Below are 13,585 nucleotides of genomic sequence, written 5' to 3'. Positions count from 1 at the left end.
ATCTGCAAGACGTAGCCTATTTTTTAGAGTGTTCATTTGCAATACGTCTATAGGACGTTTCCTATCAGATGTCAAATAGACGTTTAGAAAATGTCTATAAGATGTTTATTGTTTGGAGTGTATGTAAAACTGACATCTTAGAGATGTCTATCAGATGTTTGTACACAGCAGATGCTTTCCAGATCAAGCGATCTTTAACTTGCAGACGTATGTTATCTGGGTACAGTGACAAACAAGGAAACATACACGCGTACAGAAACGTGTTGTCAGCTCTGCTCTGACGAGTTTATCAGTAAAATCTACATGTTATTTCTTACAAGCGAGAGGTAATAATGGCGCTGTTCTTGGAACAGATAAACTTACATTTTCGCTATTAGTAGAGACACTGCTGCCGAATACTGCTGAGAGGCACACAAACTCAGAGAGGTAATTCACATGCTTAATCCCTCCCTCTCTCTCTCTCTCTCTCTCTCTCTCTCTCTCAGTCTAATAACTTTAACTGCATTAGTCTGCTATCAATGGTTCAAGCTTCTGTTGCTAGGTCTAAAATGACGTCTTGGAATTAGCAACGGAGGCATTGGATGAGATGCGTAAGAAATAAATCCTACTCACAAGCGCGTTTTAAGGACAAAAACCTGACGAATGTCTTTAAATACAACATCTGAACAACGTCTTGAGGTGTGGCAACCATAGTATTAGCGGAATAATTGACTCCGCTCCGCTTTGTGGCTTGTGTCCGTGTGAGTGTTTGTGTAGGCCTACATCATGTTGCTGGTATGTACTGTATGTGTGAATGGTCCTTTCCTGCATCTACAGTAGGTCATGTATCTCTACTCATTTTGCACATGGTCAGGGGAAGAGGAAGATTCAGAAAATCTTTAACCAGTGCATAGCCCAAGTTTGTGGCGAGCTCCTACGTAAGCAAGTAACCAAATGGGTTTCTGCCACTGGCATGTTTCTGCAGCTGAGTGTCCCATCATTCCCTCATGTCCTCTTCTGATGGTAGTGGGGAGAGAAATCAGGACCATATGAATGACATTCCACCTCGTCTTCAGTCTGGGTGTGTTGCCGGTGGTTTGGGAAGTCTGGAGGCTCTACTGATTTAAGTCTATATTTCACATATCCTGGTTCAACCGTGCCTGAGTCATTTTGTTTAAAAAAGAGTCAGGAGTTAATGAGTTGGAAAATAAATCATGCCAATGTGCCCAACACTCAGGCACAAATAAAGGCATAAACAATGTGAGCTCTGTCACTTCTGTATCTTCTTAATACATTCACATAGACGTACAGGGGATGGGAACATGCTCACAAGGTGTGTTTTGCCGTATGATTTTGACATTCAGAGCGTATCAAATCTTTTTCATTGTAAGAGAGTTTAAGTGGTTATTCAACTCAGGCAGACAAGATTTTTAGTTAGCATCTGTTATGTATCTTTTGGCCATCCAAAAGTAGTCTTTTTTTCAAGCAACATAGAAATCACAAATATTTCATGTGATTGATCGATTGATTAATTGATTGACTTATTTATGTAGGTCAAGCTCTGAAAAGAATATTCTGAATTCAGAATTAAGCTCAGCTGACTGACATACAGCATTTGTGACAATACTGGTTATGACAAAATATAATTTTGAGTAGCTGCTCAAGGTTACAGTGAAGTACTTATGTATAGTAGACAATGGTAAACAGCTGGTAAACAAAAGAAAACGTAAAATAATAATAATACATTCTAAAACAGCATGTTTTAATCCGTTTGATTTGCAAGCAACATTAAAATCATAAATATTTCTTTGCGGTGCCCATGTTTTTTTTTTGTTTTTTTTATAAACCTTTATTTTAATTTTTGGATAACTTAAAAGCAAAAATATGAAGCTTAATATTTTTTATCAAAGTAACTACATTATTTTTTTCTGTTATATGCGTGTATTTTTTGAGCTGTTCATATGTTTAAATGATCATTTTTAAATTAATTTTAGGGTTTTAGGGTTTATGGTGCCACAGAAACTTTACACAGAAAAGGTTTGGTACTCAAATTATATTTTTTCATCTGATAACAGGGCTCAGTCCTTCATGTAATATGTAGATAACATCTTTGCCTTTATATGTTTTTATTATTTTTAAATGTTATATAATAATAATGTCTGCACTTCAGTCAGCTTAAACCCTGTTCCTGCAAACTCACTTTTAAGTGCACATCTCAAAATCCAATAAAACAACAAAGGCACTTATTTTTTATGATAGTCTATTACAGAAGAAAAGCTCTGTTGCTATTTCTATTTCATCTCGATTTTGAACATTGTAACTAGGTGGTAATTGTATGTTCTGCTTTCATCAAAGGTGGTACTTGGCCTGAACTTGGCGGTTCACCCTAAAAGCATGATCATGTGATCTGTAGTGGCCACTGTCACTCTCATCTGATAAATGTGGACATTGATTGGAATTGTGCTGTCCAAGGTCCTGAAGCCTGTAGAAACACAAGCGGACATCAGCAGGGGGCCTTTGTTTGTATCACTGCATATTTGACCAATCTTTTATTTGCTTATATATTTGTGCAGTAGGTGGTAATGTGTTTATTTTAGTTTTGGTGATATGATATCAATAAACAACTATCACATATCATATAGTGTATTGTAATATCAGTAATATTGTATAGCTGTGTATAGGTAAGATGTTGTAGACGTTCAGTGTCAGAGTGCTGCCCACAGCGCCCAGTACAAACAACTGGCGAAGCTTAGTCAGCAAAGGAAGAATGCATGAGCGTGCAAATTGCTAAACAACTTTAATGTGCATAACAAAACTCCCATCTGCTCCATAAATCTAACCTTGAAGCCATTTCCCTCTCACCACAGACTCCCATTAAAAGAGGCACTCTTGAGTTAGCTAATCTAATAATGTATCAATGCCTGTGATATATGCTTACAAAAGCACAATTCAGTCACAAAACATGTCATTCCACATCAAGCCCATAAACATTTCACACTGGGTTGCTAACATCTGATGACCACAGAAATGTCTTATGGTGAAGTGTGTGCCGTAAAGACAGCTGGACCGGCATTTACACATATGGCTGCAAGGGTAGATCATGGATAGATTATTCAACTGTCTCCAAACAATCAGTTCAGCTGCAACACTAAGTTTTTGGCTTTGAAAACCAGTAACCTGAAACCTTTATTTTTACACATACAAACAATAGTCAATAGTCAATAGTCTAAAAAGAAGAAAGAAAACTCAGCCTACATATAGGGGGTATAAAGCCAGTGTGTGCACACAGTACAGTTGGCAAACATCCTGGCATTTTTATGGGACCCCATGCATGCCAAGTATTGAGAAATGTAATTACTTCAAAAAAAAAAAAAAGAAACTTTGAGAGACAGAGCAACATTTGCTGTGCTAGCATTGAAAATGAAACAGCATCTGCAGTAAAAGTAGGAGCCAAAACTTTAACTTTAAAAAAAGCTAATTATTGAAAAAAATTGACAAGCATTTTGTCGTTTTTTTGTTACAAAATATCCATGATTCAAAAATGTGGGAAAAAATTTTTAATAAATTGTAAATAAATTAAATGTTTTTTTTAAAATAATGGTGTGTATTCAAAGTGCAAAAAAATATTTTAGTTTGTATTTTATGGTTACACCACTTTACATTTTTAGAGTCATCAAATAATAATAATAATAATTATTATTATTATTAAACTGTATAAAAGTTTTTCAAAAATGAACAAAATCAACTTTGTATAAAATGTGTGCTATGTATTTGGAATTTATATTTTGAAAAAAAAAATTCACTTTAAAAGCCCTTGAAAAATGTTTTTACAAAAATGTTATGAAATGTTTTTCATTTTATGCTTACATCACTTGGGAGTTATTATTATTATTATTATAGAAAGCAGTATACATTTTTTTCTGAACACAGCCAACATTAATACAAATATTACATCCTAATTACAATTTAAATTTTTAAGTTTTTTCTCCTAATATTAATTTGTCATTGACCTGTTTACTGCCAAAACATTTTTTTTTTTAAATACTGATTATATGAAGAAAAAAACGATTTAAACTTTATGAAACTGTCTTTGAAACATTGTAATGAATAATTCAAACGTATTATATTTTTTTTCCCCCTTAACAATTGCAATATTGAGGTCAAGCGTCATATGTGGCCATTTTCATGACCCGTGGATTTCACAGGCCACAGTGCTTTCAGTGGTTGGCTATGTTGAGTGATGAACACTAGCATTGCGAGTTCCTCTCAAATCAATGTTAACTTAAGTTAGACTTGAGAAATACACAGTGGGACGCAGTTTTGTTTTGGTTCTCCTACTTCTATTCTCTCAGCATAGAAGAGGTCCAAGCTAAATTTTGGTCCAAATATCTGCAGTGAATTAGAAGATAAAACAACCGCCACTAATGGGTGGATATTATTTTAAGGACGACCATGTTCCAACCTCACAGCTAGCGTAATTCACCAGTTTTCTTGACAATACCACAAAGAAAGGAAAGATCAAACATTTACTTTAGCCGTCACATCCAGAGAGCAGCCAGTTAACACTGGGAAATGCCTGGACTTTTTCTTTGTCGAGGCAATATTAAAATAGACTTAACGCATATGTAAACCAAGAATGCCTAGGAGGTGGAAAACATGGTAAATATCAGCGTTTAACACTTCACATCACATTATCAAAAGTATTTTTCATTAACAAATTGGTATTTTATTTAGAAAAGTATCTTTATTGAGTATAAATAAACATAATAAAACTAACTTTTGCTAACATGTGGAGAAAAAAAAAATTAGACTAAGGCTGCAAACCTTTTTAGGCTTGCTTTGGGTTGGGAACAATATATTCTGCAGCCCACAAACATTTGCACACAGAATTGTCAAATTAATTTGACTTAAACCTAAAAGTTTCTTAGTGAGAAACTAATCAATTTCTGCTTTAAACCGGAGCCCTGTGCCTGGGACAAAAGCGCATGTATAACTGACCTAAAGTCAATGCCCTTCATCCAAAACCTCTTGACAAATGGAATAAAGGCAATTATACAATTATATACACTGTACAGACAGAACATCTGACAAACATTCTATCATCATAGAAAATAAATAAATACACTTTAATGCATTAAAAAAAAATTAAATTAGAGCGTACCAAACTCAGTTTGGTTCTGCACATCGCTTCTCACACGGAGTCAAAGACAGTCCAGCTGCCTTGATTTTGTTGAATGTTTGTATACGTTTTGTTCAAGAAATTTAAATGTCAACACCATTAATAAAAAAACAAAAAAAAACAAAGGGCAGCTCTAAATGTCCAACAGTGAAATTCGTCAATCAGTAAAACATCCTATTCTTGATAAAAGGGGTGACAGGAAGTGTCTATCCACCTGTTGGCCATAATTCAGTTGTCCTTGACAGATTCTGCATGATCAAATTTCCAAAGTTCAATTAATCATGCTTGTTAGATTGAAACATTTCATGGTATTTGTTCTGTTTTGTTTTATATCCCGATCCAGTCGATGAGATGAAACTAGGGATGCACAGCTACTTTTTGGAACTAACTGATAACAATACGTCACTACGACTAAGGCTGCAAATTATACAATACTTTAATGAACCAGAAGTTCATATTAAGTATGTTTCGACGTAAATTTGAGCACTTAGTTCACACGTTTTTCCTCTGTTGTGGAGGTCGCCACAGACTACTGCGTTCTTTACTAGGACTGCCCAGCATCTCTCCACCGCTGTGATTCACTGCACATTTGTTAGTATTGGAGCACTTTAAGAGTATGGGTACCAGTATTGGACTGATACCTATTGCCAGCAGGGGCGCCGCTAGTGTTTCTGGGCCCCTTGGACAGTTTTTGCCTCGGCCCTCATTGAAATTGCGATCGCATCCCAGGGTCCTAACCTTCACCCCTTTGTGGCGCCTCTGATTTCCAGTATCAGTACTTAACAATAAAAAACACGGACAGAGGCCTGAGTCCATTCTTGGTCTTCGAGTGGTGGTACTTAAGAGCTTCAATGGCACAATTGTGAAGTGTTCAAACTTATAATGTGCTCTTAAAAGTCATCTATACTGAACAAAAATTAAAAAGTCAGTGATCAAAAACAAGTGCTCAAAAATGCAAAATGTGCATAAATATGTTCAGTAGCAAAAATGATGCAAATCAATCGCTTATCTTAAAAGTACCAAAATACGTGCCTTCAGCTGCAGGGTCCAGCAGCCATGCATTGGATACGCGGACAAAAATACCATCGCCCTTATTCAACTGGATGCCTCGGCCCTGCTCCACGCAGTACATGTTGAACGGCGCGATGTTCCACTGCAGCGTGCCACCGCTTTTTGTAAGAACAATCGGTGTAATTACAGACTGCGTGTGCTTCTCGTGATAAATGTATTGAAACAACTGTACATTGCTGACGTCCTCTTTGCCCGAGTCGTGTTCTTCAGCGTATCGAAAGCAGGTCTTGGCATATACATAGTAGTAGCCAGCTTCATCCACTAGAATTCGTTCGTCACGGTATTTCATCTTCTTCAAATTCAGCCCTTGAAAATCATCCCAGGTGATTATGGTTAATTCATTTTGATCTTCTGCAAAAGCAACAGTCAGAAAAAACAAAGTTTGATATAAATATGGTTATATGTTACATCAAGATCACTTCCATTCCCTTTAGTTATTTAAAATAGAATTTTTCATGACAAAACTAAAGCCAGTCAAAGTCACAAGTCTCTAACATTTCAGGAAACATTTCATGCCACGTGATTCTAAAATATACAGCATATGCTTACTGGCTGCAAATTTAGTTGGCGTCTTGATGGGAAGGTGAGCTGACGGCATGCGTGTGTCCTTTTTTTGCCGAAATCTTTCCTTCTTCTCCTTGCGACTTTTGATTGGATCGGCTATTAAGGTTTCACTGTGCATTTCCTGAGAAAGAACAACCAAACACATTACTGAATGATCTTCACTGTGCAGACTCCTATGATCATGTAGACTCCAATAAGAAAATAAATAAACAATGGATATTTGTGACCCTGGACCACAAAAACAGTCATAAGGGTACATTTTTCGAAATTGAGATTTATACATCATCTGAAAGCTGAGTAAATGAGCTTTCCATTGATGTATGGTTGATGTATAGGACAAAATCTGGAATCTGAGGGTGCAAAAAAATCGAAATATTGAGAAAATCTCCTTTAAAGTTGTCCAAATGAAGTTCTTAGCAATGCATATTACTAATAAAAAATTAAGTTCTAATATATTTAAAGTAGGACATTTACAAAATATCTTCATGGAACATGGAACTTTATTTAAAGGGGTCATATGATGCGATTTCAATTTTTTCCTTTCTCTTTCAGAAATCATAGCACGTCAGCGGTCTTAACCGCGGCTTGTGTACTGCATCATCACTGTGTCTGTCACGTGACTCTGTTGCCCTTTCAGGCTTGAACTGATGGTAAAACTAACGACATTATTGACTTGAATATCTTGATATTTACTTTGAAAGCTGAAGCTCGCGATTATGGTTAGGGGCATTACATTTCCGACGCGTGCTTGTGGTGTTCGGCCAATCACAATGCACTGGGTCAGCTGGCCAATCAGAGCAGACTGCGCTTGTCAAAGGAGTGGGCTTTGTTGAAAACGACGCGTTTGGGAGAGGCGGGGCATAGAGGACCTACAATAATGTACAGTATTTGAAAAAGAATGTGTTTTTTTGAACATTAAAGCATGTCAACATATTCAGTTATACCAAATATAATATAAAATAATGATCTTTAAAATAGCATCATATGACCCCTTTAATATCCTAATGATTTTTGGCATAAAAGAAATATCAATAATTTTGACCCATACAATGTATTTTTGGCTATTGCTACAAACATACCCCAGCAACTTAAGACTGGTTTTCTGATCCAGGGTTACATTTAATGTTTATTGTAGATCTCTCACATAGAGGAGTGGGATTTTGGACCAGTGACATGACTATTCTAATAGCTCCAACAGATCCATAACCTCATGTTTTAACCTCAGGCTGGTTGGGATAAATATCGTTCTCTGATCAATTTTCATGGGTGAAATCCATTTGGGATCCATGTGATTGGGAATTTCAGGTTTATCGATTCAGATTTCACATCAGGTTCAGTTGGGCATGCGAATGTTCTGCAGTGACAAGCTGCTTTGTTACAAACTAATTTCTCTGTGAGCTACACTAGGAAGGATGTAGGAGTTACAGACTTTAACTCAACACCATGCATGATAGGTGAGACCATGTCAAAAAAGATTTGCAAGAGATGCAATAACAATGTCAGGCTACAAATGTGTCTTGCGGTTTCCTCTCTACAGTTTCACCTGCTCAGGTATGACTGAAATGTCAGAAAGTATTAAATGTCTGTTAGCGTGCAAGGTGTCTTTAAAATGGAGTCAACAATCCAGCAAGTCTGAAACACACTGAATTCTTAAATACACTCCCTTCAACTTGAGCATGTCGCGGATATGTCAGCATTTTATGTATGATACCACAAAGACATTTATAAAAGTGGTAGTAGATTAAGGCATAAGTAAAAGCTATATTTATGAAATATTAACTAAATATCTAAATGTGATAATATTAGGGTTTTTTTGTCCTATACTAGCATCGAATAGCAAACAAACAATAATTAGGGCTTACAAGCGCAGAGTTCTGGATGTTGTTCGGTGCTCTGACCTTCTTAAGAATTTTGGTAGACCGCAAAGTAGGCCAGCAGATACAAGCTTCAAACTAGATTGCATTTGAGCAACATTAAAAAGCCATGGCATAACATATATTTAAACACTTTTTTTCAGGTTTACATTTCCTCTGAAAGAAGTTCCACCAGGGTAATGATAAAAACAGTACACTTCTCATGACCTGGCAAAGCAAGCTGTCAGGGGGGGGCGGAAGAAAAGAAAACCTTCAAAAAGATCATGAATAGACATTTTATATAGCATTAAAACCATAATATAACGACGAGCCCTCACTACATAAACAAAGAAGGAAATACTCTTTTAAATTCCTGTATGAACTAAAGTCAACACACTATCTCTCCTCTGATCTCTTTTCACAGATTCTGATAGAGACAAATCTATTTCTTAACCGCAGCCGAATGCCTTTTCCAAACCCTACAATTACACTCTACTATATGAGCACAGCACACAAACATCCATACGGACCATATATAGATGTTTAAGCAAGTCCTTTGTAATTATAGAGCCAGTAGCCATGAGACATGGCTAAATATCCAAACTACGCTCCTGACAAAGAACAGTTCCAGGGACTTGACCTTATCACAAGCGATTACATCATAACGGTTAAGGAAATGCTGTACAGCAGCCATGGTATTGTGGCGTGTTTATTCTTGTCTTTAAACAAAATATGTGAAAATACCAATGCAGAGCCCATGTTAAACAATGGGACATTGGTACAATTAATGCAAGCTTGTCCAATAAACACTACTTGCAGATCACTGATACATGTGTCAGAATGTCCTTGTTTGTGCTAACAGAAGGAAATGCCTTGCTATAAGCACGTGAAATGTTAATAATGCATGTCAAATTAGTCTCCATTTTTTGGCATACCATCACACCCCAACCAGCAAAGATTCCTAAAGGCAAATTGTGTTGTGTAAAATGAGGCAAAGAACTGCAAACTGCAAGAAACTGCAACCTGATGCGGTTTCTGCGTCTGAGCCAAAATGCACAAACATGAGAAACACAGACTCGTCTTTTGAAGTTTATTAGCTCACCTCATTAGGACTCTGCTGGGCTGAGGCAAGGTCGACCTGTAAAACACAACAAACACAGCTCCGTTACACAACTGCATCCAGCAGGTACCACTGCACACTGCATGCTTTTAATGAACTAACGGGAAAGCAGGCTTGGTTTCATTAAGAAGTTAAACTCCGCTTGACATGCTCAGAGAACAAAAGTGATGTAAGATGTGCATTTAAATCCAATTCGATGAGAACTATTATGTTAAGCAAGGTAAAATATCCTGGTTATTCTCTTCAGCCATGTCCTGACCAATGCACTCCTTCAGCATGGGTGGTAAAACAGAATATCATCATCACATGGGGATTAAATGAGGTGCTTATTATGTTCATATTACATACTATAAGCAGCAGATCCACATCTGCACCCGCAGAAAGCTGCAAAATGGAACGGTTGCAATTCATAAAATTCTACAAAAACTATTGCTTTCGTTTATTGAATATTTTGACTGAATCTTTTTTACTAATAAGCGTCTCAGATCTCACGTTTTATCATGGTAAAATCTATTCCCCTGAATTGCATAGATATAACCTCAAAATAAGTGCAGAAATTGCAAAAACGTATTTCCATTTGGGTCTAATGAAGGAGGAGGCTTGTCTTCGTCAAGTATCTTCAAGCACAAACAAGTTTTTCTGCTATCACTACATCAGCCATATTTTCGGAAATTATATAAACTGTTCTCACAGAACTTAGATTGCGAGTATTTAAAGCAGTAGAACTAGGGCGTAAACACCTATCTGAAACTATGAATAGCGCAGGTGCTCAGTTACAAGGTAAGATGATATACTGCAAAATCTGAAAATCCGAAAGTAACACCAGATGGAATGCTGACAGACAGAATGAGAGAGACATGCAGTGTGTGATTGTATTCTGCTTTCCTCTGATGCACGGAACTGCATTTGAAATGCATGTGCTATAAAATGAATGAGAATAAGCTTTTCGCGAATGCATTTCATTATCATATATGGTTGGGTTATGTTGAGAATTGTCCCTGCATCCATTTCTGAGGATAACATGAATCATGAGCCAAACACAACTGACATTCATCTTTTTCCCTTTCTTGCATCGGTTTCTTTGGCCCTCCACCAGCACACGAGAAGCCTCCGACATACACTGCTGCCGCTGCGTTTGGGCCAAAGCCTCACAAAACAAGATGTCATAATATTCTCCACAGCATTCAAACTACAGGAGAGAGATCTGGGCATGACAACGTGAGAGCTGTTTCTCAGCATCCCATTCACTGCAGCTCCGCCAAACACTTAAGTATCAAACCACCAGATGAGCAAATGAAGTCAGAAGGAATGTTTTGGAGAATAAGGGTGAAAGGGCAAACTTGACATGACCAGCAAAAACAACCTTCCCAAAGAGGAAAAAAATAACTCTTTTTAATTCATCACAATTTCTGAATTCAGGAAATTACGTTCAATATTATTTAAAAGCATTTTAGGATGCAGCTAGAAAGTCTAGACAAAGAAGAACCTTTGATCATTGACCACTTTTATAGCTCGGAGGACTTTAATATTATTCCAATGAACTCAAAAAAAAAATGAACAGACATGTCCAACCTTTTGATGGACACTGTATGTCTTTGTATCACTTGTGGGAGACCCTCAACAGTGTTGGGGGTAACGCATTACAAGTAACGCGAGTTATGTAATCAGATTACTTTTTTCAAGTAACTAGTAAAGTAACGCATTACTTTTTAATTTACAAGAGAATATCGGAGTTACTTTTTCAAATAAGTAACGCAAGTTACTTTTTTTTTTCCAATTTATTGATTGACAGCTCTCCTGTCCCCATGTTGAGAGAAATCAGATGTTGTTACGGTAGTTCTAAAATAAATATGAATATGCATTAATTCATCTCACTTAAATTGCGTAAAAAAAAAAATTACGTAAATTGACTTTCCCTTCAGCCTGAGGCTTATTCATTTCACTTTTGGTGTGAAAAGGCTTTTATATTTGCCAAAAATACAACTTTTTTATTTTAAAAACAAACAAGCAAGCCCTGTCCAGATTTAAAAAGTAACGTAACACATTACTTTCCATAAAAAGTAACCAAGTAACGTAATTAGTTACTTTTTTTATGGAGTAACGCAATATTGTAATGCATTACTTTTAAAAGTAACTTTCCCCAACACTGACCCTCAACAACAGAGTAATGTCTGTTTTCTCCAGATTTCTGGAAAACGCGGGAAAAGGAAAGCAGTGCTGGAGCAACAACACATCCATGAAGATCAACATTGCCAAAAACCAACATTCCCTGCGTCAGCAATTGGATTATACAGTTATTCCCAGAACAAAACTTGTGTGCAAAACTAACCATTTAATAACCATCAAATTGAGCTACAACAACGTTTGCGAGCAAGTGCTTGTGAATCAATAAATACTGTGAGATCTACACATAAAACACAATTGTTATACACATTAATATATTGGTGAGATGATATTAGTAGCAGTAAACACTTTTAACACGTTTACGACAATGTTTCTTGTCCCCTGCAAGAACACAGAGATTCAACTCACTACCAAATATACTTTTTTTTTTAAATAAACCAGTTCAACCAATCTGAATCAAAGTGGAGCGACGTTTAAAATTCAGAGTTCAAATCAAATGATCTGTTGAATGTGCGACTTAACTGGATAGACCAGATTCATACCTTTGTATTATTATTATTATTCTTTTAGTCAAACACTAATTACCTTCAACAGTCATGCAGCTTGTAAAGTATAGAAACAACTGGTTTAGGAAGCTAGGTTCAAAACACACTCGGCACAAAAAGCACTGAGTGGGCACAAGACGCGTCTTCGAACGCGCTCTCCTTCTGATGTTCAAACGCGGCGCGTCTCACACCTTCTGAACGGTCCTGCAACGCTTGACATTCAGAGTTCAGGGCAGGTTAAACGAAAGCAGGCCTCAAAACTGCTGAAACGCAAGTAAAACTAAGATTCATGCACATAAATTGTGACAATGCCTTTAAAAAGTGTTGTAATGGAGAGTTTATGAACTGTTTTCTCCCGGGTGCATTCCGCCTGTCTTTGCTTCCTTGAGAGTTCCTTACCTCTCGCAGATAACCGGTTAAGTGCAACAAAATCGCCACACTCGACGCGACCTGCAGCAGTCCCATGACAGCGAGCGTGCCGAATATGAGCGCTCTGTGCGTGGAGCCCGTGTGCGCAGCGCGCGCCGGAGCCTCTTCCATGTCGATATGATTCCGCAGGTACTCGCGATAATCATTAGCTGCCATGAGCGCTCGATCGCGGCACAGATCCTCTCTCAGTGGGAGGACTCGACAAACGATCAACGATTCATATAAACATGTGGGTGGGCAATGGCTTTGGATTCGCAGACAGCCAATCAGATAATAGACACAGATGATCTCGCTTTTTCATATTTCCTTTTTTTCTTTTCTTCACTTCTTTTCGCGTGAGTTCAGGCTAGAGCAGGTTGCTGTAGTCATATTGCTATCTAAAGCGATTACCATATGAGGACTACACTTAACTTGGAGATGCATGTGGCCTTTGCTTTCTACTTATAAATATTTTGAATAAATCAAGGTATTTGTTATTATTAATCTTTCCTCGCCACAAAGTAACTCACAAACCGCAATGAGATTAAACTGACAGCTTCCTAAAACCAGTAAGATTAACATGACAAGTGCATAATAATAAACCACTTGTACTTTAAACCCACTGTAATGGGACTGCGTTGATAATGACTTACTTCCTGGAGTGATGTAATATTGTTGGCTCCTTTCTGTTGTAATACTGAGACCACACAAGACTGTGGCTGTGCTCAATCTCGTGCTACCT

At 37.2% G+C, this 13,585-nt stretch overlaps 1 protein-coding gene across 1 annotated transcript; it reads right to left on the bottom strand.

Annotated features, from left to right (window-relative positions):
- Positions 1–4,737: 4,737 nt before the first annotated feature.
- Positions 4,738–13,062, bottom strand: LOC107561312 (tumor necrosis factor ligand superfamily member 11-like). Its single transcript, XM_016245732.1, has 4 exons — positions 12,835–13,062; positions 9,749–9,784; positions 6,779–6,914; positions 4,738–6,580 (listed from the first exon to the last, which is right to left on the bottom strand). Exons 1-4 carry the CDS (start codon positions 13,018–13,020, stop codon positions 6,156–6,158), a joined length of 783 nt encoding a protein of 260 aa, XP_016101218.1. The 5' UTR covers positions 13,021–13,062; the 3' UTR covers positions 4,738–6,155.
- Positions 13,063–13,585: the final 523 nt, after the last annotated feature.

This window comes from Sinocyclocheilus grahami, unplaced genomic scaffold (genome assembly GCF_001515645.1).
Source record: "Sinocyclocheilus grahami isolate Dianchi unplaced genomic scaffold, SAMN03320097.WGS_v1.1 scaffold766.1, whole genome shotgun sequence".
In the NCBI taxonomy this organism is placed as follows: domain Eukaryota; kingdom Metazoa; phylum Chordata; class Actinopteri; order Cypriniformes; family Cyprinidae; genus Sinocyclocheilus; species Sinocyclocheilus grahami.
This window is presented reverse-complemented; position numbering and strand designations above follow the sequence as displayed.